General features: G+C 54.6%; 2 protein-coding genes across 2 annotated transcripts in view; one reads left to right on the plus strand and one right to left on the minus strand.

Annotated features, from left to right (window-relative positions):
* The window catches only part of CACNA2D4 (calcium voltage-gated channel auxiliary subunit alpha2delta 4), a 112,898-nt gene that overhangs the window by 9,863 nt on the left and 75,284 nt on the right, over positions 1-27,751 (minus strand). Inside the window, exons 27-29 of the mRNA XM_004773738.3 lie at positions 4,349-4,410; positions 3,327-3,371; positions 3,107-3,169 (exon numbers count right to left, since the gene is read on the minus strand). Coding sequence (XP_004773795.1) covers positions 3,107-3,169; positions 3,327-3,371; positions 4,349-4,410 — 170 coding nt within the window. The remainder of the gene's footprint in view (positions 1-3,106; positions 3,170-3,326; positions 3,372-4,348; positions 4,411-27,751) is intronic.
* LRTM2 (leucine rich repeats and transmembrane domains 2) lies at positions 11,218-27,628 on the plus strand. The gene is made up of 6 exons (XM_004773737.3): positions 11,218-11,614; positions 18,032-18,215; positions 18,692-18,833; positions 21,527-22,117; positions 25,156-25,632; positions 26,556-27,628. Exons 3-5 carry the CDS (start codon positions 18,767-18,769, stop codon positions 25,608-25,610), a joined length of 1,113 nt encoding a protein of 370 aa, XP_004773794.1. The 5' UTR covers positions 11,218-11,614; positions 18,032-18,215; positions 18,692-18,766; the 3' UTR covers positions 25,611-25,632; positions 26,556-27,628.

Consider the following 27,751-nt stretch of genomic DNA (forward strand, 5'->3'; position numbering starts at 1 on the left):
GCTCCTGGACACTGGAAAAAAAATGTATCCTCTTCTATACATAAACAACGTGACTGACCGGGCTCCCCTTCTTCAGGTAAGGCAAGCCGGACTTGAATTATGGTAGCAGTGTGTTCGTCTAAAAGACTACATTTCCCAGACTCCCTTCTGGCCAGAGCTGGCCAATGAAAACTGAGCAAAGTCACCATGTGGGACATCCGGGAATCTGTTTAAAGGGAGAAGACTCCATAGGAGGAGTACTTCAATCATGACTGTTTCCCTTCTGGTCTGGAAAAGGGACAAGAAGGCAGGAGCTCCTTTAGCCATGTTGTGACCTTGAGGATGCAGACACCTGGTGACCAGACTGTACCAGTCCTGGGCTACCTTCATCTACTCTTTTATGTGAGAGAATAAACCTTTGATTTGGTTAAAACCCTGTGGTGGGGGCTCCACTGCTGACAGCAGAACACATTTCTTAGCTGATCGTTTCATTGGAACTTCATCAGAGTCCATCAGTGCCTCAAAAAGGTAGATTGACTTAGTTCCTGACCCTGCAAACACTCAAACTGGAGCACCCTTGTCAGTTCAGGGTGCCCAGACTGACTGCGGGGTCTGTGGCATCTTTCCAGCCACGGTGCTATCCAGGGTCTGGAAGCTCCAGGTCCCTGCACCCCGAGTGCCACCTGCCTTCGGGTTTGCTTGCAGTGGGGCAGGGCTCCATGTTTCCAGGGCACAATCCACAAATAAGCAACGGTCCTTTGGACTGCCCGAGCTCTGGGGCTGTATGAAAAGGGCCTGGGGCTGCCTGTGTTTTCAGTGTCTGTAATGAGGCAGGAGTGCGTGCGGGGGTGCAGGGAGCAGACAGGGGGCAGGTGGCGGCAGAGAACCCAGAACTGATGAGTATTCCCGGTGGCTGGGCCGCAGCCCCCAGAACTAGGCTAATTTGCATGCCTGTGTGAAGCTCTGGTCCCCAGAGGGAAGGGGGCCTGAGGTTGGGTGGGAGAGCCTGTGATTCTGGGATGGAGCAGATGTCTCACAGTCTCTTCTTACCGATGGACAGCCTCGGTTTCTTCTCTAAAAACGTAAGGTGTTCCTTTCTCATGTATAGCCCCCCATTCGCGGGCTCCCCTGAGCTGCTCAGTCTCTTGACAGTCTCAGTCTCTCTGGCCCCACAGTGGAGCTGGGGAAGCATGTGGGAGAGAGAGCATAGGGACTGTGCTCCAGAGAGAGCCACCCAGGGGGCAGGTGGCCAACTGACTTTTTCTTTGGAGGCACCGGGCACTCAGTGTGTAGGGAAGCAGGGAGGGAGAAGGGATTGCTGAGGAAAATGAGCTGAGACAGGCACATCAGAGGCCCTCTGAGGGCGGAGAGGGTTGCCCTGGTCAGAAGGCAAGCCCAGCATTTTGGGCTGGGGGCAGGGAGGGAGAGGGTGCTGCACCCGCCCTCAGAGAGATTTCACCTCCTCATGATGGGGCATTTGATTTTCTAGCTTTGGTGCCCCTGTGAGGTCCATTTTGGAGCTCTCCTGTGTAGGTGCTACCCACAGGCAAGCGGGAGGACTAGGGATCCCCAAATCTGGGATGACAGGTCCATTGTAAACATTACAGAGATCTACAGAGCTGTTGTCACTCTCATGGCCCCAGCTGTCTGCTTCTCTTTCTAGGCCCCCGCGGAGGGCTGTAATTCTGTCATCTGTAGTCTTTCATTATAACAATGAACCCTGAGCTGGAAGAGAGGCCCAGGGGGACCAAATGTCTAATCAGTAGGCCTGGAACACCACTGGGGCAGGAGATCCAGGCCGCCCCTGCCCCTCCCGCAGACCACAGACAGGTGGTGCCCTGGGGCTTTGCCCGGCAGGAAGGCCTTTGTGAGGCTGGGTGGGGAGGAAAGTTGGCGTCTGGAGCAGGGACAGTCTTTTCTCCCCAGACCTCTGGGTGGACCTTGGTAGGGACAAGGAGCAGCCTGGACCTTCGGCATATTAGCCCGGCAGGGAAAGTGCGTCCAGATCAACAGCCGCTGGCAGGAAAGGCTAGGCGGTGGTCCTGAGACTTTGTCGGGCTTCAGAGTCAGCAGAGGACTTGTCACAGCAGGGTTGGAGGGCCCCATCCCAGAGCTTCTGACTCGCCAATCTGGGTCAGGCCCAAGAACTTGCATTCCTATCAAGCTCCCAGATGCTGTTGCTGCTGCTGCCAGTGCCCCCACCACAGGAGTGTGTTTGGGGAGGTGGAGGGGAGTGTGGTAGGGCCATTCGGCAACGACTCACAATGGTCCCAGCCTCTGGGTAGGTTGGACCTGGTAACTTGCTTCTTGTGAGTAAAATATAGTAAAAGTGATGGGATGCCACATCTGAAATTAGGTTCCAAAAGACATTGACTTCTGCTTTGTTGTCATTGTCTGTCGCTGGATCTTCTTGGCTTGAAGGTAGAAGGTGGGGCCTTTGGGAGGTCATTAGATCATGAGGCCCTTAGGAATGGGATCATGATCAGTATGATCAGGCCCTTAGGAATGGGATCTGGTCAGTATCGATGAGACCCCCGAGAGCTCCCCTGCCCTTTGCTCCACACGAGGACACAATGAGAAGTCTGTGACTCAGAAAAGGGCCTTCACCCCCGGCACACAGGCCCCCTGCTCTCTGTGGATGAGCCCCCCAGCAGTGGCCTAAGTGGACTAAAGGGGCAGGAAGGTGATGGAGGGGAGTGGGGTGATGAGTCTGAGGGTGTCTGCACTCTGGGAGGAGGCTTCTAAGGCCAGGCCAGTCAGCATCACGGCCAGAGCACAGAAAACATGGGGGGCCCTGCGGTGGAGCCGGGCAGAGCCTCTCCTCGTCGTGTGGACAGTTTCCCTACCAACCATGGGACGAGGCTGGATTAGGGAGAGACAAAATAAAGAAATAACATTTTCTCTGATGATCTGAGTGAAGTGTCTGCATTTTGTGGTCTTCCTACACTGACTTGGCTTGGAGAAGAGACTCTGCGTTCTTCAGACTGTTCCCTCTAATCTGCCCTAAGCTGCCATTACTTCCTGGTGCCCCAAGCCGCCATTAGCAACCACGGTCAGTCCTTTCCTTGACTGGCCTGTCTGGGGAATGATCTGACTCCTCCCTCCTTCCCCCTCCCGGACACCTTACCTCCTGAGACCGCCCTGAGATCAGGATGAACCCGTTGTTGTCGATGACGAAGCAGTCCAGCTCCTGGGGAGAGACCGGGAGGAAGGTCATGGCCAAGCCCTGACCGCTGGGCCTGGCCTGGTGTGTGGGGAGCACCCCCATGTCTACTGCAAAGGTACCCTCTTTAGTTGTGGGGCCCATGGTTCCCGCTCCCCCGCCTTTCCCCTGGGACAGAACTTACACTGTCCTTGCAGCTCTCTGGGCAGGGTCCATCCACTGGGCTGCACTAGAAGGAAGAGGAGAAACTGTACGTGGTGTGTGCCTCCGTGCATGTGTGTGTCAACGCGGGAGACACGCACCGCATGAGCACGTCTGTGTCGTGTGTGGGTTATGTGTGTGCTTGTGTTTGTGTGAGGGGGATGGTGAATGTGTGTTTGAGGCAAACTTGTGTGCGTGCGTGTGTGTACACACTGTGCTGGGTGTGCGTCTTTGTAGGGCGTATGTGGTGTGTTGCATGGGTAGGGTGTACATGAGCCGTTTGTGTGTGTGCGGGCACGATACACACGTGTGCTGTATGTGTGGGTGAGGCCATGTGTCACCAGCTGTCCACGCACAGGGGTTCAGCCACATTCCCCTCCGAGGGAACCGCACCCCTGCATCCCATGCGTGAGGGTTGGAGATCAGCCTCATGGTGCCAGAAGCCTCCTGGGGTGGCTTCGGAGGCTCCTGTTCTTTGTGTGACCTGGAGGGTGACACTAGGTTACGGGACGGGTGTCCCTTCCCATTCCATCCTCTCCATCTTCATGTCATGGTTCCCTAAACCTGCTTGAAGTGAGGAAGCGGCAACAGCAAGTGGACAGTTAAGGTCTTGGAACAGAGGGGCAGATTCTGGTGGAGGAACTTGAGGGGGACTTGAGGAAACCCAGGAAAGGCAGAGGGCTCCAGGGAACCGGGGGAGGAGGCTGGGAGGCAACAGGTGAGCTGGCAAGCAGTCCAGGCTTGGGTTTTGGGTAGAAGGATGGAGGGGCACACGTCTCCTCGCCCCGGGGGCAGGGTTGGTGGGAATACGGGGTCCTGCTCATTCCCAGGGCTGAGCGGAGCAGAGAGATCCAGGCCACTGGCAGAGGCACAGGGAATGGAGACAGGCAGAGAAGGAAGGGATCCAGGAGAGCTGAGCGAGGATCCCAGAAGAGAGGGGGCCTCAGGAGGCAGTGGGGCAGCAGGAGGGAGCCTCTGGCCTTGACCTGGCCCCATCACACCCACCTGCTGGGTCGACGCCCAGAATGTGCGCTGCAGGAACTCCAGCCTCATCTGGACGCCCACCGCTGCGGGGAAGTGGGAAGAGGGCAGACAAGACCATGGGTGTGTTTTGGGGGAGGGGGGTTGTGCGAAGGAAGAGACAGTGAGAGAAAAAAATAGATTCAAGTTAGAGAGAGGAGGTGCATCAGCAGGAACCGAGGGGAGGGGTAGGGTAGTACCATAGCTGAGTCAGACAGGAGCCTGTGAGAGCCCAGCCTGGACTCCTGGCGGCGGGGGGCGGGGGGGGGGGTGGTGGTGCAGTTTCTGTCTCTTTGCAGCAGATAATTCTGGAAAATGCTTCCAGAGAAAGATGAGGCCCAGGTTCTAGAGAACAATGAGGGTGGCATTCATCTTCTGATCTTGGGAAACTCAAGGCAGATGCACTGGGCACATTATTTTCCCCTCTCCCAAGGATGGAAGGACAGAGGTAGAGAGACAGAGCCATCTGTTCAAGGTCACGGCGACCAAAAGCGGCAGGCTGAGATGGGGGTTCAGGGCCCCACGTGGAGCCTGACACAACAGCCCGTCTTGTACCCAATCCCTGCTCAGGGTCTCCCCTACTTTGTAGGAAGGTGCTTTCCTTGCCGAAAGGTGTGACCAGGTTTACCCAGGTTTGCGGGTTGTTTCCAGAAAACCAAACATGCTGCCAGCTGGCAAAAACTACCCCTTGATGATGCCACTTACAAGGGGCTACGCATGTCTCTTTGGTTCCCAAACAGGCTTGAAGACCCAAGCTAGAGCTCACATGCTAAGAGAAATCTGAGGTCAGAGAACACAAAGAAAAGGCAGGTTCTATTGAAAAGAAAAAGAATAGAAAAACTAGGTTGACTTCCTACTGTCTGGTATAATAACATTGAAAATTTTGAGTGCCGGGCACCTTCACATCCATGGGCTTATTTCATCCCCACAGCAGAGCAGTTCTATTCTTACTGGGGCTTCACAGAGGAGGAAACAGGCTTGCGGAGACGGCCTGCTTGCCTCAGTCCCCCGGCTCCGAATGACAGAACCAGGACGCGCAGCTGGGGTCTGTCTCTGAGGCTCTTAACCTCTCTGTTCTTCACGCCTGGGTCACAGTGGTCAGGAAGGAGCCGGCGGGTGTGGGTGAGCAGTCTCCCACCGGGGGTTATGGCTCCCTGGTCCGTACAGGGGGAGTGGATGTGGGTTCCCGACTGCTCCCGCACATTCATGGGACATTCTAATCAACCCATGGCCACTCGGTGGAGAGATTTTCCATTGTGATCATTCTGACTTCCCCAAACTCAGCAGCCGGCTCTTCTCAATGGACTGGAGTTACAGCAAAGAGCTATAGAATCGTATCCTTTTGTTTTCAATATGAAATGATCCTAGACAAGTTTGGTGGAAAAAAAAAATGAGACCAAGGAAGGGTCAAGGGGCCAGAGCTCTGGCCCTGGGTTAGAGCTGCGATCTTTGGATTTGTTCCTTGGTTATAGAACAAGTCATGATTATTCTTGCCCTAGGAAGGCTGAATGGGTATAAGATTGTTGAGGCTCAAATGGACAGGGAGAGAGAATATTATTCTACACTAGAGCTTTGGTACTCAAACTTGGTATGTGTTAGGTTCATCTGGAAGGGGATGCCTGGGTGGCTCAGTTGGTTAAGCATCTGTCTTTGGCTCAGGTCACCATCACAGGGTCCTGGGATCGAGCCCCGCATCGGGCTCCTCCCAGCTGCTTACGTTCTCTCTTTCCAATAAATAAATAATATCTTAAAAAAAAAGAAAAGAATTATCTGGAGGATTTGTCCCCATCCCCATATGCCTGGGGCGGGGCCTGGGAATTTGCATTTTTAGAGCGCTCCCAGGTGGTGTTTGGTGTTGATGCCACTGGCCCGGGAACCAGGGTTTGGAAACTGCTCTTCAAAAGCGATGCTGTCTGATTGAACTTTCTGAAATGATGGGGCGTCCAAGCTCTGCACTGTTTCATACAGTAGCCACTAGTCACATGTGGCTGTGGAGCCCTTGACATGTGGCTGTTATGATGGAGGACCTGAATTTTAGATTTTTTAAAATATAACTTTAATTAGTTTAAATTTAGATAGCTACATGTGGCTGGTGGCCACCATGTTGGATAACGCAGTTCTAGAGCTCATATGGTTACAGACAATGGAACCAGGTCTCTGAGAGGCCCCTCCCCCTCCCTTGGAGTCTCATGGCAGCTCAGTGGCTGGAAGTGTGGCTAGCTTTCTTGAGCAGGTCCTCTGATATGGGAACATTTGAGTTCTTTGTGCACTTCCTTGTTGTTGGCTGAAAGGAGTCGGTGAGAAGGACACAAGTACATGGAATTCTTGGTCATGACCGAAACAAAAGACACATGGACAGCAGTAATCCACACACAAAGCTTGTGCTGGAGAGCCCAGTGTTTGCTGGCACATCCCTCCTCCCTTCCACGGTTCCCTCCAGCCCTGGAGGACTGAGGGGACTCCTCAGGCTCTCCCCCTTATTCTTTCTTGTGAGGTCGCCTCTGATACTCATTTTAGACAATTTCTTTCACCTGTAGAATAAAGGCTGAGTGAAAGGAGAGGAACCTTCTCAAAATTGTCACGGAGCCATCACACTAATGCTTAGAATGATCAAATCTTTGGGATTAGGAAAGTTTATCTACCCCTGTCCTTGGCTTCCTTGGTCAAAGAGCTTTCTTCCTATTCCTAGAGACAGACTCTGTCTCTCTACCTGCTTGCTCGGAGCCACGGTACCTAGAATCATGACATTCCTGAGCTAGAATAAATGCTATGATTCAAACACGGAGAGTCTTGAGAGAGTGGGGGTTGATTTCCCCTAAAGAAACAGGTTTTTGAGGCTCTTGCGTAGAAATGGGAGGAGTGGGGAGCAAAGCAGGTTCTTTCCCCCGGGGGGTTCTGTCTCACAGCTGGTGCATAAGCTCCTCTAAGACTAGTTCTGGGTCCTTTGTGTTTGGGATCCGTATGCAGAGCTGAGGACATTCCAAATGCTTACTACCTCTCCATGCTTGAGTCACTGAGAGCATTTCAAACCTCACAGGTTCCAAACTGAACCTGGGCTTTTTGTCCCCAAAATGTGACCCTCCTTGAGATTCACCATCTGGAGCATATTCCACTTAATTGTAATCATTTTCCTGTATCCCGTCCAAGTTCTGCAGACCTTATTCCAAAACACGGTAAGTCCGTCTGCTCCACCCTGGGCCAAACCAACGTCTCTCACTTTCATTAATATTCTAGACCCCCAAGCAGCCTCTCTGTGATCCGTTCTCCAAGAGTCATGACAGTGATCTTTCTGAAGATCACCTCACTCCCTTGCTTAAAGACTTCCAATGTCTTCCCACTGCTCTTGGAGCAAAATCCAAACTCCTCTGTAATATGGCCTCAAACCCCCACAGGAGCCAGCCCTGCCATTCTCTCTGATTTCAACCTGAATCATCTTCTCCCTCAAACATGCTAGTCTCGTTCCCACCTAGGGCTTCTGCATCCGCTGTCCTTCCTTCCTGGGATGCTCTTGCCCTAGAACTTTACATGGCTGGCTCCTTCTCATCGTCGGATCTCATTCCAAATGTCACCTCCTACAGAGGCTTTCCCTGACCTCTCCAGATAGAGTAGCCCACCCCTTCATCCTTCATTCTCATTTCATCATTTTTTAGTTTCTCAGCAACATGATTTATTTATTTTATTCTCATTTATTGCCTGTCTTGCCTTATTGGCATGGGGGCTAATAGGCAAGAAGGAGAGAGTTCTGATCCCTTGCACCTAGCATCAGACTTAACATATCATGGCGCTCCAAAAATATCTTTTGAATTAAATAGGTAAATATTTGTGAATTCCACTGAGCCAGCCTCTTGATGGGGAAGCGAATTCTATAAGATCTCTCAGTCTCGTCCCTTTGGGGCTCAGGACCATGTTGAACTCCTTCCTTCTGTATGGAGCCTCGCCCTCTTACAGATCTGAACTTGAGTCCCTAGAGTTGAAGCTGTGCTCTGATTCCCTTGAAGGCCTAGGAGGGAATCCACTAAGGAACGGGGACTTCGGGTGAGACAGAAAGAACTTCCTCGGGACAGGAGGTGCTAGATCCCGAGGGCAGGGGTTGAGATAGGACTGGGGAGCAAGTGAGGGGCATGGGAACCTCTTCATCAACAGACTGTCTGTTCTGCCCTGCCTCGTGACTTATCATTTCAAACCCTGTTCAAATCCTGCCTTACAGCCCAAACTGTACTTTTCCACCCCAGACACTGAGACAGCCTTCTCTCCTGGGAGAACTGCCAGCGTGACGCTTGGGTCTCTGTGCTGCTTGCTCAGGTGGCCGGCCATCGTCAGGACTTCACTGGCCCCCCATGTCAGGGGAGCCCCAGGCTGGCCAGCTTCCCTCCCAGCACCTCCTAGCAGCCTGCCGTGTGCAGGAGATCATGCCTCACGGTCTGATGTTTGCAGACAAGCTCAGAACTCTGAGTGCAGAGATCCAGCAAAGGGAACATGAAGCATCTAGCCATCCCGGGCTGCTCCGCCAGGGGAGCAGTGGGACCTCCCCCTCTTGCCCAGACATGATTGGACCTTGTTTCAGAGCCTGACCTTGGTCCCCAGGTCCTGCTGCAATTTGATAAATGTGGAAAAATGACACCCCTTTCATCCTGGCCCTAGCCGGGCCTGTCCTTCACTCTCCCCCGGGGCCTCCTCTTGACCTCTCTCCCCTGCGTCTCTGGAATGATCTCTGGTCTTCCTCCAAAGCAGCTTTTCTTTAAGATCTGCTTAACTCTCAGACAACCTAACAAAGAGCCCTGTAAGGCCACAGGCAGCGGGCAGCTTATCAAGATGTACCTCTTCGCTCCAAGTCCTGTCTGTCACTATGGCGCTGTTTTGTCGTCACAGACCGCAAAGCGAAGCAGCTGTGTGCACAGAGGGAAGGGCTCCCTGTCAGAAGTCGTGCTCCCAGGGGTCAGCACCTCCACATTTTACCCCCAGCTCTAGTATCTCCTTTGTCCTTCTCCCTTCTCTGCCCTAATAGCTCAGCACAGAGACTGTTTAAGGGATCTAGAGCTGCGAGGCTAGGAAGGGCCTATCTCCTATGCCTACAAGCTGGGGAGCCAGCAGATGCTCAAGGTCACGGAGTGCCAGTAACCGAAGGGAGACCAGAGACCTCAATCATTCTATCTCCTTGTTCTACAGAACAGGAAAGCAAGGCCCAGGGCTGTCAGGTCCATTAACTAACTAATAGCTAATGAGCAACAGAGTCTAGACTCTGGGTCCCCTGATGCCTAGGCTTGGGCTGGTCCCTTCTCTCCCTCATTCAGCTGACAAGAAGGCACTGGGGCGTGGGAGAGGCAGAGTCCCTCTTCCGGAACAGTTCCTAGTTTATGAAAGAAGATAAACCATACCACAGAAAGTGGCTTTACATTTTCTGGATAAGAATCTCAAGGATGGCCCCAAGAAAGGCTATAGATGGGAGAAGGTCAAGTCTGTGGACCATCCAGGGAACCTTTGTAAACGAGCAGACTTTCTGGTTGGGTTTTTAGGAAGGGGGAGGCTACCCATGGGGAAGGAGGCTGTTCCAGACTCAGGGAAGGAGCTGGAGAAGCAGAGGTCTGTTTAGAGGCAGGTGGGTACAGTTAGTTTGAAGGTAGGATGCACCCTGTGTAGGTGAGAGGCACGGAATTCCCAGGAGGTAGAAGACCCGCTCTCTCTCTCTCTCCTCCTGGGACTTCTGTCCGAGCCCTCCCTGCTGAGTCTGTCTTCCATCAGAACAGAGAGAAAGGAGGTGCAGGAGTGCCTGTGAGAGTCATCCTGAGTTGAGGAGTTTTTCAACTTCCCCTTCCCCCGTCCCTGATCCTGATGACCACCCTCCCCCACCCCTGCCAACACAAGTGAAATAGAAGAGGGATGCTGGGATATCCCTGACATATTGGCAACACACTGTGCCATCTTCTTGTTAGGGAGATTTTAAGAGACTCAAAGGAGGGTCACTTAGGGCGCTTGGTCATAGGCTGTGGTCTCGCTGGGACAAGTCCCTGGCTTCGCTCCTTTGCCTTTGGATCAGACACTTGTCATCTCTTGGAATATCAATTTCCCCAACTTCCTTGTCCTGACTGGTTAGGCTTCTGAATTCTTGAATACCAAATTTTTTTTTTTTTTCCCCTTCCATGCCTCCCCCATCTAGATAAGAGGAAGAAGCCTAGAAAAGCCAAGCATGGTGTGTGGCGGGGTGGGGGCTTGCATTTAGTCCCCCCGCCCCCTCCTGCATCAGCCAGCTGCAGCAGGCCCCTGAGCTTACAGCCGGCCTGCCCTGGCACTGTAGTCCCCTAAGCAGCCCTGGTCTGGGGTTACTGAGGCTCATTGACCTGTGTGTGACCATGTGATTTCAGCTCCGTGTGGCTCAGGGCCCCTTTCTGGAGGACTGCTGGGCAGATGGGCTGCCTGCACACCCCTCCAGTTACCCTCTCTGGAATATATCACCCTTTGACCAGGAAAGGGGTTCAGTTTTTCCTGCTCCCCAAGCAGGATGGAAGACACTGCCTTGCATCCCTCTGAACTGGAGACAGACCCCGCTTCCTAGGGGCCTCCTGCCACCAGGGTCCTGCCCCTCTCTGCCAAAGGAAAGGGGAGAGAGGGGGAGCCCAGAGTGGAGCAGTTGGTCAGGGCAGGGAAAGCTTGGAGGGGCACGGGGAAGGAAGATGGAGGTCCGTGGGAAAACAGCTTTCAACAGCTTTCCCCTCTCCGGTTGGAAGCAATTCAGCCGCAGGAGCCTTTTTTTCCACTGAAATGCTTACATTTTAAGGGTGAGCGCTGCCCTCTGGCCAAGAGCGCCTCTGGGGTGTGTGTGTGTGTGTGTGTGTGTGTGTGTGTGTGCGCGCGCGCGCGCGCGCGCCTGTGCGTGCGTGCCTTTGCCTGTGTGTGCTACTGTCGCTGTCATCACAGATGTACCCCCAGCTGTCACTCCATTGCTCCGTCTTTGCTCGCGCACACGCGCTCTCCTCCTCTCCCCCTTCTTCCCTCTCCTGTCGTCTCCCTCTTTCCTTCTCAGTTTGTTATTGACCCAGCAGCCCGGTCCCCTTGGCAGCGGCGGCAGGCATTCCTTCTCCCCCGTGCTTTGTGCTGCGCTCCAGGTCCCTGCTCCCGGCGGACTGGGGACTCAGTGTCCACTGCCCTCCGCTTGACAAGGCTGTCTGGATTTCTCCAGGAACCCCAGGAGGGTCTCACTGGACGGATGGTTTAGAGCTGCTTGATTTAAGGAGCTTGCGGTCAGGGTGAAGAAAGGTGAGTGCTGTTCGCTGGAGGGAAGGCATGAAGGGCCCATGGGGGTGCAGGGTGGCCGGGACACGGGGAATGGGGCCCATCTTTGCTGGGTCTCCTGGCCTTGCACAGACAGCCGCTGTTACCTCCTGCCTGGGAGCAGTTGCCGGGATTGGGGAAGTGCTCAGGACTGGACATAGGGCAGCCCAAAGGCATACAGTGCAGGGCTGCTCTGACCTCACAGTGTTGGGGAGGTGAGCTGGGGTTCTGCTGGGGCAGGGGAGGGGAGAAGAGAGCAGTGCCAGTGCCAGATGACAGGCCCGGGTGGCATAGAAACCAGTCCCCGCAGCACGGGGAGTGCCAGCCAAGAGCCCTGTGCCGTCTGCCTGCCCAGCTCAGCATTCACAGCCCCAGGAGCTTGGGTGCTATGGGAAAGGGGATGCTGGTGACAGAACTGGTTCAGAGCGTGGCTTGGGTGGGGGGTGGCAGGCTGGAGATCTGAGCTGTCTGAGGTTTGGGAATAGACCTCGAGGGCCCAGACTCTTTGCTGGATGCCCTCAGTGTGGAATTGCTGGCCTCCAGGCAGCTGTCCTTGGACAAGGGTGCAGAGGAACCCTTCCCTAGCTGGACATGGCCCCATGCAGCTGTGGGGGAAAGTTCCCTGGTGGGGGCGTGGCTGGGAGTGGACAAGGGAGAAAAGCCTTGTAGCTCTTCCTTGGCAAAGCCAGAGGCCCTGCTCCCAGCCCTCAGGGGGGCTGGGGAAGGGGGTGGACCCCGGCTCATGAGAACTCACTCAGGGTGTCTCCCAGCTACACACCGGGTCCTCTATCTGTAAATGGGTTGGGAAGCCTTATGCCTCCTTGGTGGGAGTTGTGGACTCAGCCTTGGGGGAATGGGTGGTGTACAGCCCGGCCCTGCCCACCTGGCATTCTGACCAACTGAGGCAGGGGCGTCCTGAGCTGGAGTAGGAAAACTGCTCTCAGCAGCCCCAGGCCCATTTTGACAATGCAGAGAGGGTGGTCTGACTGGGGGTCCCAACCGCCCAGCTCAGTTCCAGGGGCTGCTTTATCTTTTCTGTGAGCTAAGCTGTCTGAGTTGGCAGGGGGCAAAGGTGGGGGGATGGCGAGGGTGGCACCTGGCTGTCAGGGCGCATGGGGCATGGCTTTGGCATGACTCAGATTGACGCCCAGGAGCTTAGATAACTACATTGGCGGGGAGGGGGGGAGGGAGGGAGGGAAGGGAGGCTGAGCACGTGGAGGGGGCGGGGGAAGTCCAGCAGGAGGGAAACCCGAAGCAGCTTCCTGCTCTTCCCACCCCACCTCCCCACTGCTACAGTCTCCAGCATTGCCAAAAGAGGGAGCCCAGGAAAGCCAGCCTGGGGGTGGCAGGAGAAGGAGGGACGTTTCTTAAGCAACCGATCTGGTTTCTTTGGGGTTTGGCTGGAAGCTGTGTCTGGGGCCTGGATGAGCAAATCTCGTTCCTATTTCCTTGGCACCAAAGCCAAGGAAGGGCCAGGTGGAGCTGCTTTGGGCAGGATGGGTAACATGGGCTAGAGGCAGGGGAGGGCCTTTATGTAATGTTGGGGTGTCTGGGGAGGAAGGGGTTGTAGTTCAGGCAGGCTCTCCCTTCTTGGGGTCTCTCTCCTTCTACCTCAGGTCAGGCCTCTGTGAGGACGCTTAGCTGATTCACAATGGAGAGGGGCTCCAGTGAGGAATGACTGGGGGCTTTTCTGTTCGGATTCCCAGAAGACGTGTTTGGGATCAGGACTATTCAACAAGGAAACCAGGAGGCAGGAAGCTTGGGGTGAGAATGGGATATGCTTTTTAAAACGAACCAGGAAGGTCAGCTGGTTCCAAGCACAGACAGAGAGATTTGATAAAAGCTGCTTCCTTGCTGCCTGGACAGCGTGTCATGAGGGTGACAGGCAGGAAGAGGCTGAGCATGTTTCCTAGAAGGGCCTAGATGGCCAGACTGGAGGCACCAGGCGGAGCGGTCACCCTGCGTGGTACCCACCAAACAGGGCTCAACTCAGGCCACCCTGCAGTCCAGGTCCCCCTCCCCCGTCTTGGTGCCTCTCACCGGCCTGTGACCTTCACCTGTCTGCAGAGGGAAGTGGGTGCGCAGGTGACCATGAAGGCCCTTTCTGCTTCTCAGTTCTGTGACTCTTGGATGCCGAGGGTGTGCAGAAGCCTCGTCCTCAACTAGAGACCCTTGACTGAAGGGAGATCCTGGTGGAGATGAATGGAGGAGCAAGCATGATGTCCAAGGAGTCAGGGAGCCCCAGGCTGAGGTTCAGCGGGCCTTAAGCGCTTGTGTGGTTTGGACACTGGACTTGGGATGACGGACATGACAGAATCATCAGGGGAAGGGTGTGGACACCAGGCTGGCAGTGGGTGTGCTGGAGGTTTCTAGCTGAGGTCTGAGCCAGCCTCACTTGGAGGACTAACCTCTGTCTGCAGGAGAAACCCCAAGGCACAGGAGCACAGAGAGGCCACCGCCCCATACCCTCCGGCCCAAGCACTCTGTGGGCTGGGGCTCTGGCAGGCTGCTCCTTGCCTGTCACCCGTGGGGCTGGGTGGGGGGGGGTGCTCCCAGTCCCCAGGGGATGCTGCTACACCCACTCCGCACGGCAGGAGCACGCGGAGATTTCTGCTCTGACTGCTGCCTCCTGTTCCATCACTATCCTCCACCCCTGGCTTCCCTCCTCACCTCAGCACCCGGTCCTCCCCCCTCCATGTCCTTTCCTAAGATCCTGGCCACTTGGGACGTTTCCGCACTGCATCAATGAGCTTACTGGAAGGAGGGGCCTTGGAGGGGGTACTGGGCTGGCATCTCAGTCCAGTTCAGCTCAGCTGGCTTCTTCACCAGCAGGAGGGGCGTCAAAGCACCTGCTGCCAGGTCCCCTGAGTCTGGGGGTAAGGACTTGCTGCGTAAACTGTGAAGTGCTCTACGAATGGAAGATTGCCTCTCCCGTGTCTGCCTTTCCTTCCTACACCTGGAACCCCTGCCTGTGAGCAGAGCAGGAGCAGAATGGACCCGTTCTGCTCAAAGCTACTAACTCAGCTGTAGCTTTGTCCCCAGGCTGCTTGATCACAAAGCTGTATTCATTCTTCCCTGGCTCAACCTGACACAAGTTACTTCATTTCCTTTGCCTCAGTTTTCCCCAACTGCAAAACCTCAGAGTGTTGTTCTGAGAACTAGGAACACTATAAACAGGTGTTTGTGGCTGTGGTAGGTGCTTCTCCTCACAAAGGGGCTTTCTGAAGGAGGTTAATGTCAATATCCTCCGCCCACACCCCCCCACCACCCTTGCCCTGGTCATGGCCATTCCCTAGATGGAGCCTGGGAGAACGGACTGCATGGCCTCCCGGGAAGTGCCAGGGCCTGCCAGGAGAGAAGTCTTGTGCTTCTCAAACTTGAGTATGGGATCTTGTTAAAATTCAAATTCTAGTTGGGTGGGCCTGGGGCGGGGCCTGACAGTCGTATCTAAGGAATTCCTAAGAAAGGCCCACGGACCAGATTGAGTAGCAAAGGATTCTCGGGGGTTCTCCCTTTGATTGCTTGTAGTTCCTCGGCCCCACTATGTCCCGGTTCTCTTAGCAAAGCCCAGCGAAGGAGGCCCAGTGCCCCGCCGGGGCCCGGCCCTTCTCTCGGGTGTCTCTGTCCCTGGGGCTGAGACAATGAGCGTGTGAGGAACAGGAGCAAGTCCAGCATCCGAGAGGCTGCGGGACCTGGAGATCTTTCTGGTAGGGCCTCCCTGCTCTTTTCTGTCCCCCATTCCCCATCCTGGGTGCAGGGACTTCCCTCTCAGACAGTGTAAATTTACTCCAGCAGCCGGGCAGTGCCTGCAGCCACAGATGCACTCCTAATGTAGGTAATCCCCTTTCCTAATGAGGCTGGAGATTTCTGGGGGTGGGAAGGGGTCCTTGGGTTGGAGGTGTGCTTGTGGGCAAAGGGCCAAGGAGGCAGGAAGCACTGGGTTCTAGCCCCATATCTCCCTAAAGGTCACTTCCATGGTGCCCAGGGAGGCAGGGCCAGCTCAGTGAGGGGCACAGGTACCACTGCCCCACTCCCCACCACTGGACGTGGGGGGACTCTGTTTTCATCACATTTCTCTAGAGATGCGGGGGTCAATGGCATCCTGTCACCTCGGAAGATGACACCTAGGGGTCTGCCTTGTGCTTGCTGGTCAGCCCCTGGGCTATGGGGTGACACTGAGGTCCGGGATGTGTGAGCGGGCTGGAAAAGGAGAAGCTGCTTGAAACAGAGGAGAACAGGCTCAGGTGGAAACAGGGCCTGGGCTTGGGCAAGAGGGATTCTTGGCCCCCTGTGTCCTTGCAAGAAGCTGGAAAGAGCAGGAGCAGAAGCTTGGCTTGGGTCTTCAGCAGCCCTCTGGGTCTGAGTATAGAGAATGATCTGGAGTGGGGGCTACTTGTGAGGTTTTTGTTTAGACCTTACTTCTGGGTTGGAAGTGTCCCTGCATGTCTGTCTTCTGGAGGCTCTTGCTGATTGAGTGTTGGCATCTGAGGGGGAGCGCTGGAAGGCTGCCAGTGCGCATACGTGTGTGCATGCATGTGTGTGCATGTGCGTATGTGCGCGTGAGCACGTGCCTAACTGCACAGCTCTCTGTGGGTGTGTGTCTGCACCATGTGCTGTGTTGGGTGCTCCAAGCACGTGTCTGGGAGCCTCCGTGCACCCTGCTCGGTGCACACATGAACATCTCCCCATAAGGGCCATTGCTGGTGATGATCACCAGGGAGTGGACGAGCAGCCAGACTCAGACTTATTCTGATCTAGCATGTGACCTTGGGCAAATTGGCCATCCTCTCCATGCCTTGGATGGCCACTAACCTGCCTGATACTGTGATACTGTGTGGGTGCCATGAGCTCTGGCTGTGAGGTTCCTGTGGGAGTTGGAGGCTCTTTCAAGGGTCAGGGCCTAAGGGACACAGAGAGGGTGGACACTGCTGTCCGGATGGAGGTTCAGGAAGGCTGTGTGTGCGAGCGTGTCCCACCATGAGCATCCCGCGATGGGCCATCTGCTCAGAAATAGGGAAGGAGTCCCATGTGTGAGGCTGGTGGGACCAGGAAGGAGGTGTTACTTAGAACTCGTGCAAGCTGTGGTCCCCCTCCCCATGGAGGAGGGGAGCTGGGGCTTCCTCACAGCTATCATGGGCTCATGTCCAGGATGGGCATGTTCTCCTGAATTATCTTCTAAGGTAATGTGTACTAAATATAGTATAGTAGATATTAACTCTCCTCCCTTAATTAAATTGATCTGCACAGAGATTCCGCCCATGAAGTCTTACTGTCATCACTTTCAGAGAGAAGATAACTGAGGCTCAGAAAGTTTACACGGTTTGCTAAGGATGCCCAGCTAGGGAGCGGCAGGACCCGAAGGGAACCGGAGGCCTGTGGGCCGGAGCTGGCAAGAGCTGCTGGGGAAGACACTTGAGCTGCTCCCAGCCTCTCCTTCATGCCTCAGCCCAGGACCTGGGACCCATCCAAGAGGCGGTGCGGGGCACCGGGCTGCTCCCCACACCCCACATGGGGGCCCAGTTGTTGTGACAGACTCTGCCAGCCCTTAGGAGACCTGCACGACCTGGAGCCCCCTATCTCCCAGTGGAAGAGGGGGAAAGAGACCAACCAAGACCACCTCCCCACCCCAGGCTCCCCTTGCTGGGAGCAAAGTTGAGGGTCCCGTGGGGGTTGCTGTGTTTTAAGTGGGGTTTGCCACCAGAGGTGGCTCGATTCGAGAGTGGGGGCTGGGGAGGCGCCGAGAGACACAGGAATGGCAGCAGGCCCCAAAATGCCCGAGGGAAACCTGCTTCACCAGATGCAAGATGTCAGAGCTGACTTAGCTTCCCAGCAGTCCCTCTAACTCCTCAGCTGCCTGCTTAACTCTGCCCCTGGCTCCTCCAGATTGTGGTGGGGGAGAGTGCGGTGGTGGTGGGGGTGTTGTGTGTAAGAGCGGAGGCTGTGACCTGGATCACAGAGGGATGAGCAGGCCACCAGAAGAGCCAACCAGGAGCAGTGGGCTGATGGGATGCTGGCCCTTGGGAGCAGGAGGGGCTGGGCAGGGGGCAGAGCCTTCCCTTCCTGCACCCGTCCCCTTCCCCACCGTGTCCCTGCTTGCTGCAATGGTATCACCATCCCCCTTTCCCATCCCTCCGATGGGGCTGGGAGAGCTGAGGCTCTGGCCTCTGTCTGAGGGCCTTAGCCATACCTAGAAGGAAATGGGACCACGGGAGGGCCCATGCCCCTCTTACTAGTCTTCGGGTTGGTGCAGGGCCGGTCCTGAGACCCTAGACAGGGTGACTACCCCTCTTTTGTCATCTGTAAGAGAAACCTGCTTCCTTGCCTCCCTGGGCCCCCTCCCAGCCCTCCTTCTGCTCTGAAAGCTCATCCTCTCCTTCCTGTCCCTGTCTCCTGCACGAACAGCTGCTGCAGCATGAACTCCCTGAGCTGATGAGTCTTATTATAGACCAGCGGGCGGAAGACAGAGCACCGCACCTCACCTCTCAGGCGAAGGTGGAGGGGAAGCGGGAGGCCAGCCTGGTGGCGGGAGCAGGGCCTGGGCCTCACGCCTGACACAGCAGCAGACTCTGCCTCCTCGGGGGCCATGGTAAGAGCGGCATGGGGACCGGGAACATGGTTACCATGGCCTCACTCTGCTTACCTAGTAGATATGTCCCTCACTGTCCCACCTGTGACTTGGGGGAAACTCACAAAGGAGGCCCTATCACCCTGCAGAGCATTTTAGAGATAGCACACCAGAGAGGCCTCAAGAGAGGCGGGGGAGGGGACACCAGCGAGGCGGCTGCTAGGGAACTCCGCATCGCACAGGCAGAACTCAGCAGCCTGCCACAGCCTGGAGCCTGCCCTCTTTGCCACCCCAGTCACCCAGGGAGGGGGATGGTTTCCTGGCTTCTCTGCCCCTCATTCTCCTCCTTCCCTCACTCAGGGAATCATAGCTGAGTAGAACAGGAGCGGGAATGACAAGGAGTGTAAAGAGACACCAAGCCCTCTCCTAACCCCTGGGCTGGAACGGGGCCTCAAGTGCTGTTCAGCTCTTTATCTCTCTCCCTCTCTCTCTCTCAGGACTGACAGGTAGCACGCACTGAGGGGCTCTTCTCTCCCCGGAGGTACAGAGCCGTGAGAGCCGTGGCGTTCACCATGCTGGCCTGGGGCACTGGCCCTGAGCAGAGGACCAGGCCTGCCCTGCCATGGAGGCAGATCTCCTGTGAGTACAGTGGGGCAGGGGTGGGTGGGGGAGGAGGCAGCTTGGCATGCAGTGATGCCTGCCAGGCTGCAGGATGCTCTGATCTTTCTGGGATGCCCAAGGCCTGAGAAGCCAGGGGTTACCCTCTACAGTCTTGCCCGTGGTACTGGCATCTGTGGCAGCCCAAGAAAGAGTTGCCATTGGGACCTTCGGTGGTTAAGTCAGGAGCTGGAGGCCATGATGGGTGGTTCTGCGGCTCTAGATGGGGCCATTCCTGCGCCCAGGAAGTCCACCCCCACCCTCAGCGGTCTGGCTTGTGGGAGTCCTGCTGTTCTAATGGCGAGTCTCCCTCTTGTCTTCCATTGACTGGGTGAACCTAGAGCCTTCTGTCTCAGTCTTCCTAGATCTGAAATGGAGAGAGCTCTTGGATTGTGTTTTTGGAAGGGCCATAGGGGTTGGGTCCCAGCCTTCCTTCTGTATATGGGGAAAATGGGATCTCCATTTCCCATAAGAAATCCTTGTAAGTTGTCAGGCTGAAAGAAGCTTGAGAATTCTCATCAGGAGAGGCAAAGTGTCCAGATCAGTGAGGACTGGCCTGCCCACGGCTACATGGTAAGAAGTAAGAAATGGTCCCGAGGGACATTTTTCTGCCTGACTTCTCCCTTCGCTCACTTGACCTGGTGATACCGTGGCAGGACCAGAGCAGCCTGAATTATTCACCTGAGCGGCTGATCCCTGAGCCACTCAGATCCTGTTTCAACCTCATTCTAGAATCACTCAACACCTCGCAATACAGGATTATGTTTTCTTGTCACCAGAGCTTTCACGTCACCCTGAATTCCTCAGGGGTGGGGGGAATAATGGCTTCTGGTTATGACCCTTTTGTGAGGGAAGCTGGATGGATTGAATTATTTTCTGGGGAAAGTGAAGTCGAAGAATGTTGATTTTCAGATGGCACAGTGGGGCAGGCTGACCTGGCAACAGAAGCGATCAGAGGGGTAAGAAGGTGAGAGGTAGCAGCAGGCCACCCCACGTGGCCAGGAAGGGTCACTGGTCAGCTCCCCTGCCCATGACTGTGCTTGTTCCTCTGGAGAATGAGGCTCAGGGGTCAGCCTTGCAGTCTGCCTCTCAGCTGTCACTGACCCCACAAGCATGGGGAGAGATAATCCCATACTGTTCCTTCAAGCTCGGTTCTTGGGGACACCAGACAACGAGACATTTACCGGACAGAGGCTCAAGACCATCCCATTCAGGCACTCAAGCCGGAGTGGCTGTTGGCTCTCTGAGTGGGATCACCTGGGCCATGAACTGGGCCTGATTCTCCATTGCTTCTCGGGCTAGGTTCTTTCCTCTGGACTTCTCTTTCAAAAACAAAACAGCCACGCTGCTGCTTGCTTCCCCTCTGCACCCCTACCCTCAACTTGGAGCTATGCTAGGCTCAGACACGCCATGCGTGAAAGAGACAGAGCACAAAAGGGCCCTCCCACCCCTGCCCTTACAACCTCCCCTGCACTGTCAGATCTGCATGAATCCCACATCCAAGATGGAGCCAGTAATTTGCCAGACCGGGTGCTGACTTGAAGAAGTTGAACTATTTTGAGCTCACCCATTCTCTCTTCCATAGCGAGCAAACTTCCGTGAGATTCAGGAAGATGCTTGAGGGGAAATTTGTAGTCACTCTGAGAAAGTGCTGCTGGACAATGGAATGAGCTGCTCTGTTATAATTATTCTCTGAGAGATCCCAGCCCTTCCCAGGCTAGACTCTGAGCTTGCTTACTCAGAAGGGTCCTGGGCAAAACATGGGCCCACAAAAGGAAAGCTGTTAATGAGTCCATCCTGCAGAAATGCTATCCCGCAGCCCTGAGGGACAGGAACCCAACCTAAGTGCATGGTTGGTTTTGGAATGAAAATAAATATGAAAATAAATATGAATCTTAGAATCTATGATTTGCAGTCATTTGTGCCCAAGTGTTCTTCAGCATGGAAATGGATTTGGGCATCTTATCCTCATCATTTCCACTGTGGTCTTCAGAGTGGGATCCTAGAGGGGCTGGGGTTCCTGGTCTTCATACTGTTACCAGTTCCCTTCTGGTAGCACATGGGAGGATGTAGGGGACAGGGCTGGGAGAACCCCTTTGTGCTCTCCCTCTTACACATACGGTGCGTCTTAGCCCTGGGCAGCCCCAAGTTGGGGATGGAGGTGCAGGGGGGAAGGAAGCAGCAATGTGGCTATTTTCTTTTGGAAAGAGGATCTTTCTCTGTGACACTGGGAGAGGAATAAGGGAGCAGGTTTCTTTGACACCCTTACACCCTTTATTTGGTCAACATCTATGGTATCAGTGGGGTCCAAGCTCCCAAGGAGACCAACCAGGCGAGGCCCCGTGAGCTGGAGCATCCTGGTGGAACAACACTGCTCGTCCTCTGGACTCAGGCCTGCCATTCTCCAGGATTGTACTCCACTCAACTGGTTTCTTTGCTAGATGTGCTGTGAGTCAAGGAGCTCTGCGGACACTGTGTGATGTCCAGTAATATAGACGGGCTTCAGCTTGTTAATTATCTTTTTATGTGGTCAATGAGGATTTGTGCATTGATTGGGGCTCTGGCCAAAACAGATAAAGTCAAGAGGCCATTATGGTACAAATTAGAAAGGACGGTAACCCGGTAACCCCCTGCCCATGGCTTTCTTTCCGCCTATCTGTCCCCCTTCCCTCCAGGGTTCACCTGCTGGATCACGCTGTATGCTGTGGACGCCCTCCCTGCCTGCCCCTTCTCCTGCAAGTGTGACAGCCGCAGTCTGGAGGTGGACTGTAGTGGCCTAGGCCTCACCATGGTGCCCCCAGACTTGCCTGCGGCCACCCGAACCCTCTTACTCTTGAACAATAAGCTGAGTGCCCTGCCAAGCTGGGCATTCGCCAATCTGTCCAGCCTGCAGCGGCTGGACCTATCCAACAACTTCCTGGACCAGCTGCCCCGGTCCATTTTCGGGGACCTGACGAATCTCACGGAGCTGCAGCTGCGCAACAACAGCATCAGGACCCTGGACAGGGACCTGCTGCAGCACTCGCCCCTGCTCCGCCACCTGGACCTGTCCATCAATGGGCTGGCGCAGCTGCCCCCTGGCCTTTTCGATGGACTCCCTGCTCTGCGCTCCCTGTCACTTCGCTCCAACCGTTTGCAGAACCTGGACCGGCTGACGTTTGAACCCCTCGCAAGCCTGCAGCTTCTGCAGATTGGGGACAACCCCTGGGAGTGTGACTGTAACCTGCGTGATTTCAAGCACTGGATGGAGTGGTTCTCCTACCGAGGTTAGTCCTGCCTGGGTTAAGGAATCGGGAGAATCAGCCCTGGCCCAACACTTTTCCTGGAGGCTGGGCGCTGACACGGGTCCGAGGTCCAGGGAGAAGGGGTGGCCCTACCTCTCCTCTAGCTTCGGACTGGAAGAGTCTCAGCCTGGGCTCCAATCCATGGGCAGGGCAGAAAGGCTGGTGCTGCTTTCCCTCCCCCTTTACTGCTCCGCTTTCTTCTTTGTGTGCCCCTCCCAGCTCCTAGCCTCCTCCCTCTTCTTTTTCTTTCAGACTGACTCACTGTAACTCGATATCACTTCTGTAGGTATTGTGAGGCAACTTAATAATTTTTCTCTGCATCCCACCAGGTATGCCTCTGGGCTTCCCTGGCATGGTAGGAGGAAGAAAAACCACCCTTGCTCCTCTGAATAATACAGCAATTTCTTAAATATCCTCAGTTTCAGGAGGGTGGAATATAATTTAAATCCACAGATAAAACCAAATTTTCGTTTTGATGATGATCTCAACGCTCTCTCCCAAGAAGTTTTATATTCACAGCTTTTAATAAGAAACCAAATGGCTTTAGTTTTACTCTTTCCCTTCTCTCTTTTGGGGAAAGTTCTAGAATGAGCTATAAAATGATAAGGAGGGCAAAGAAGTGAGTGTAGTGGTTAAAAGTGCCAGGTCTGGGTGTGATTTGTGGCTCTGTCCCTTAGTAGCTGTGTGATTCTGAGAAACCTCTCTGTGGCATTGTCCTCCTCTGTAAAATGGGTCAGATAACAGTTATTTGATAGAATCATTGTGAGAATTAAATAGCAATACATGTAAAGGTATATATTTTTTTCTTTTAAAGATTTTATTTATTTGTTAGAGAGAAAGAGAGAGAGCACAAGCAGGGGGAGCAGCAGGCAGAGGGAGAAGCAGTCTCCCTGGCAAATAAGGAACATGATGCGGGACTTGATCTCAGGACTCTGGGATCATGACCCAAGCCAAAGGCAGACACTTAACTGAATGAGCATCCACCTGTAAAGTGTCTTGAAAAGTACTTAGCATAAAGCAAGTTGTCCATAAAACCTATTCATTTATTTGTTCGTTTGCTACTAGTAGTCATAACATAGAACGGATTTAGTAAGACAGAATTTGGTGCCCAGCACAAAGTAGATGCTCCCTGAGTATTTGCTGAATGAGTGAATCCACATGAAAAGAATACCAATCCTTTCCACCAGTCTTGCTCCTTTTGTTTTGTATCCAGCCACATTTGCACAATATTCTCCTGTGTTAGTTAATTAAACAATTTTACAGGGCCACTTGCGTGGCTCAGTCAGTTAAGCTACTACCTTTGGCTCAGGTCATGATCGTGGGTCCTGGGATCGAGCCCACTCGGTAGGAATCCTGCTTCTCCCTCTCCCTCAGCTCCCCTCCTGGCTCATTCTCTCTCTCTCTCTCTCATTTACTCTCTCACATAAATAAATAAAATCTTTAAAAAAATTTTATAAACTGTAAAGTGCCATAAAATGTTGTCACTATGATAATTTCTCCCATTCTTGTGAGTCAGGAAATAGCAATTAATACCTATATAGCTTCCAGTTTATAAATATCTTTTCATATACATTATCTATCCTAATCCTTATAACAGTTAATCGAGTTAGCCATTCTTCTTTTATGGCCATGAAAACCAATTAAATAAATTAAATTATTGGCAAGGATTCAACCTCAGGTCTTTGAACAGGAAGGTGAGGTTGCTTCCATCTCAACACCCCACCCCTGCCTGTCTGAAGGGGACCCTGGGACACAATGTGCTGGCTGTGAGACTTGCCACAAGTCCCCTAGGCAATCAGAGGCACAGGGGAACTAGAGGCCAAGGGTCTCAGCCCCGTTTGTTATCCCTAGGCAACGTCCTTGTCTTTTTACATAGTCATCAGGAACTAAATTCTTAGCACCAAAGGGCCTGGAGTGGGAATGTCTATTTTTGGAACTTTTCAACAGTACAGTTGTTTTCAACCTTGCACTTCTTTAAAAAAAAAAAAATTCTTGGGATGTTTTCATCAGCATCCCAGGAAAAACGTATCTATTATATGAGGAGACGGACATACAGCAGCTGCTCGGGGAGAGGGAACTGGCAGTGAGGGGACGGCAGGAGCTGTTTGGGAAGGGATCGTTTGCTGGCATCCAGATTTCACTGGAAGCTCATAGAGGGACAAACTCTGACTCTGACTTCCTAGGGGATTCTCCTGATCTATTGCCTGTGTTCTGCATACACATTCTCTCCTGACTTCCCCAAGGCTCAGCCTGTGCACCACACCCCCTCATTATCACCAGCCCCCCTCCTTTGCCCTTAGGGGTCTCAGGGTTCCCTCCCAAGATGCCACTGTGCTCAGAGATGCTGGGGTGCTGATGGGCTATGGGAATGCTCTCAAAGAGGGAAAGACAAACATTCTCACCTGACCTTTTTCCTCCCCATGCCAAAGAAATAATCTTGGGCCACCAAAATCTTCCATTTAGAAGAGTGGTGGCTGTGGCAGTGGCTTTTGACTTGTGCTTTCTGTGACAGGGAGGCGTGCTGGAGGGATGAGATAGAGTGGAGAACAGTGTTCCAGATTTACAGATGGGCGGTGAGCAGGCAGATGGGTGGGCGAGGAGAGGAGTAGAGGACCTGTAGCCCCGGCAGGGCTCTCGGCTCTCCCTTTTCATGGCTGAGTCTTTCCGAGCATCGGCCTACATTGGCGGTGACGTACTCTCGTGGGGCAGTTGGACTCTGGGCAGAGCAGGCTGGACTGGAACGGTTCTGTGCTTCTCTAAAATGGGAATGATGGCGCTATCCATTTTCTATGGCTTCTGTGCTCATGGAATGACCTGTTACGTGTACCTCACCGATTGTGGTCCTTGGCCTCATAAATGCTGGTTGTTCTCCGGTCCTCTCCTACTGCAGTGACTCCAGGACTGACTGCATTCCTGATTAACCTTCAGGGCCTTCTGCTTTGGGGCCCTGGGGATGGGGAGAGGGAGTCCAGGTTCCGAATGCCTGGTCAGCCCCAGCTTTTTTTCTCCCCTGGCTGCAGGGGGGCGCCTGGACCAGCTGGCCTGCACCCTACCCAAGGAGCTGAGGGGGAAGGACATGCGCGCCGTCCCCATGGAGATGTTCAACTACTGCTCCCAGTTGGAGGACGAGAATAGCTCGGCTGGGCTGGGTATTCCGGGGCCGCCCTGCACCAAGGCCAGCCCTGAACCTGCTAAGCCCAAGCCAGGGGCTGAGCCCGAGCCCGAGCCCAGCACAGCCTGCCCCCAGAAGCAGCGGTATCGGCCGGTGAGCGTGAGGCGGGCCATCGGCACTGTGATCATCGCGGGGGTGGTCTGTGGCATTGTCTGCATCATGATGGTGGTGGCTGCTGCCTACGGCTGCATCTACGCCTCCCTCATGGCCAAGTACCACCGGGAGCTCAAGAAGCGGCAGCCCCTCATGGGGGACCCGGAGGGTGAGCACGAAGACCAGAAGCAGATCTCTTCTGTGGCATGAGAGCCCCGCCCCACTGGCCTAGGTAGGAAGGGCAGGGAGAGCACGTGGGGGATCCCTTCCGTAAGGGCTGGCCCTTCCCTCCACCTCCACTGGTGCCCCCAGCCCTCCAGAGAGCAAGGAGCGGTGTGGGGGTCTCCATGAACTTCCAAGTCTTTGCAGAAGCTGCCCTTGTGCTCAAGGCTCCTGCCACCAAGTCTCTGAACAGCTGGGGATCTCCCTAAGCTTCTGGCTATGGCTCTGTGTGCAAGTGCAGGCTTCGGACTCAGGGTTCCCCTGCTGTCCTTCCTGCCCTGGGGCAATCACAGCTGGGTGCCTCTCCCCTTTGGCCCATAGGTGTGGGGAGGAGGGGATGAGGGGGCCAAGGGGTCAATTCCCGTGTCCCCCTTCTAAGCCAGGAAGATACTCTCAGCTGTCCTTCAGTGTCCAAGTTGAGTCCAGCTTTCAGCCTCTAGCTGTCATGTACAATCACACCAACCCCGGCATCTGGACCCAGCACTTAGAAACTCAGTTATGACACACTCCCTTGGCTGAAGCCATCGTGTCCCTCTGTCTGCTACAGGCCACACCAGCCCCACTGTTCCCAGCCTTACTCATGTCCTCTCACACACCCCCGGCGTTACCAGTGCAATTACGCCGACTGGAAATCTCTCCCTTTCTCTGTCTGTCCGTCTCTCTCTGTCTCACACACACACAGAATCACACGGAGATAGAGGTCATGAGAACTTAGGGAGTGGTGACCTGTTTCCCCCTTGTGTCTCTGGCTGTCAGGCCACAGAACCTTTCGCTTGCTTCCTGCAACCTTCTCGAGTCAACAGGGGGGAGAAGCCCACACCAACAACACAAGGATCCTTTGAGAGTCTCTGAAGTGGGCCAGAGTGGTGCTGCTGGCTGAGCCTTCCTGTCACCATGGTAACCCTCTCACACCTCTCCTGCTGGGTTTTCCAGGGACACCAGCCCAGAGGCCTTGACGCTGCAGCATGTGTGGATGGCAGCCTCCAGAGAGCCCAGGCCCATCCCACTGGGCATTTCTTCAGCGCTGTCTAAGGACATCATCACTGCCAGGCCCCATGGGGATACCCACCAATTCCACTCCTATAGCCTGCAGCCCAAGAACCATTGCTCTATACGCCTCACCCCTCCTTCTTCAGCAGATCCGGGCCTGGGACCTTGGGGTGGGGACTGGGTCATGACTGGTGGCATCTTGGGAATGCAGACGGCCTTCGCATAAGCTCGCTGCCAGGGCAGACCCCCAGGAGGCCCCAGGGGCAGGGAGAGGGCTGCCCAGAGGCTGCAGGGGTGGGGTTCCTTCCCCAGGGTCTTGTGGGCTCAGTCTGGCTTCCTGGAGTCTTTAATAGCACCTGGGCTGGGGTCCAAACCAGAGCATGGGCTGGGGTCCTGTTTGTTACCTGCAGCCTACACCGAAGGGGCGGTAGGGGAGGAGACAGCTGTGCTGCTATGCGGGACTTTGTGGGGCACGAGTGCCCTTGTGTAGGTTGGCCCTCTCCCTGTGAGTCTGATCACAGGTGAGTACTAGGTCTCCCCCTGCTGGACACCCGTTTTCCCACGGCTTACTGAGAGTGGGGAGACATCAGGCTGGTTTCAGGCTCTAAGAGGGGGTCTTGCTGGTGGCCCCGGAAGAGGACTCCAGAACATGGAGGCCAAGAGTCTGAGGAGGGACAGGGCAGGACAGGGCAGGCCCACCTTGCCTTGCACGCCCCACCCCCATCCTTTCACCTTATAGAGGATCGCGATATGTGTGGGGTCTGGGGGAGGGGCAGGGAATGCCTTTGAACATTGTGGGGGCGGAGCTCAGTGCAGGTGGCCTCCCCGGAGCTGGGGGCATAGTCTTCCTTCTTTTGGCTTTCCAGCTGATACCAGATCTAGGAATTTTCCAAAGGAAAATGTGGGGAGGGGTGGGTATTGTCAACAGTGGTATCTTCAGCCTGAGACAGAAGATTTTTAAAGGCAAAATTATATTTCTGGTTCGTTGTTTCAGAAGAACAATAAAGACTGTATTTTCCTATGTACCTCCTGGTTTCCTTGGGTGGGGAGGGCATGCGGGCGCTGGGAGAGGGTCTTCCTGCCCCCTTGTCTCCCCAGGCAGCGGCAAGAAGCGCTGCAGGACCTCACCCTAATGTCCA

The sequence above is a fragment of the Mustela putorius genome, unplaced genomic scaffold, assembly GCF_011764305.1.
Source record: "Mustela putorius furo isolate JIRA1106 unplaced genomic scaffold, ASM1176430v1.1 tig00003988_pilon_pilon_pilon, whole genome shotgun sequence".
Lineage (NCBI taxonomy): Eukaryota > Metazoa > Chordata > Mammalia > Carnivora > Mustelidae > Mustela > Mustela putorius.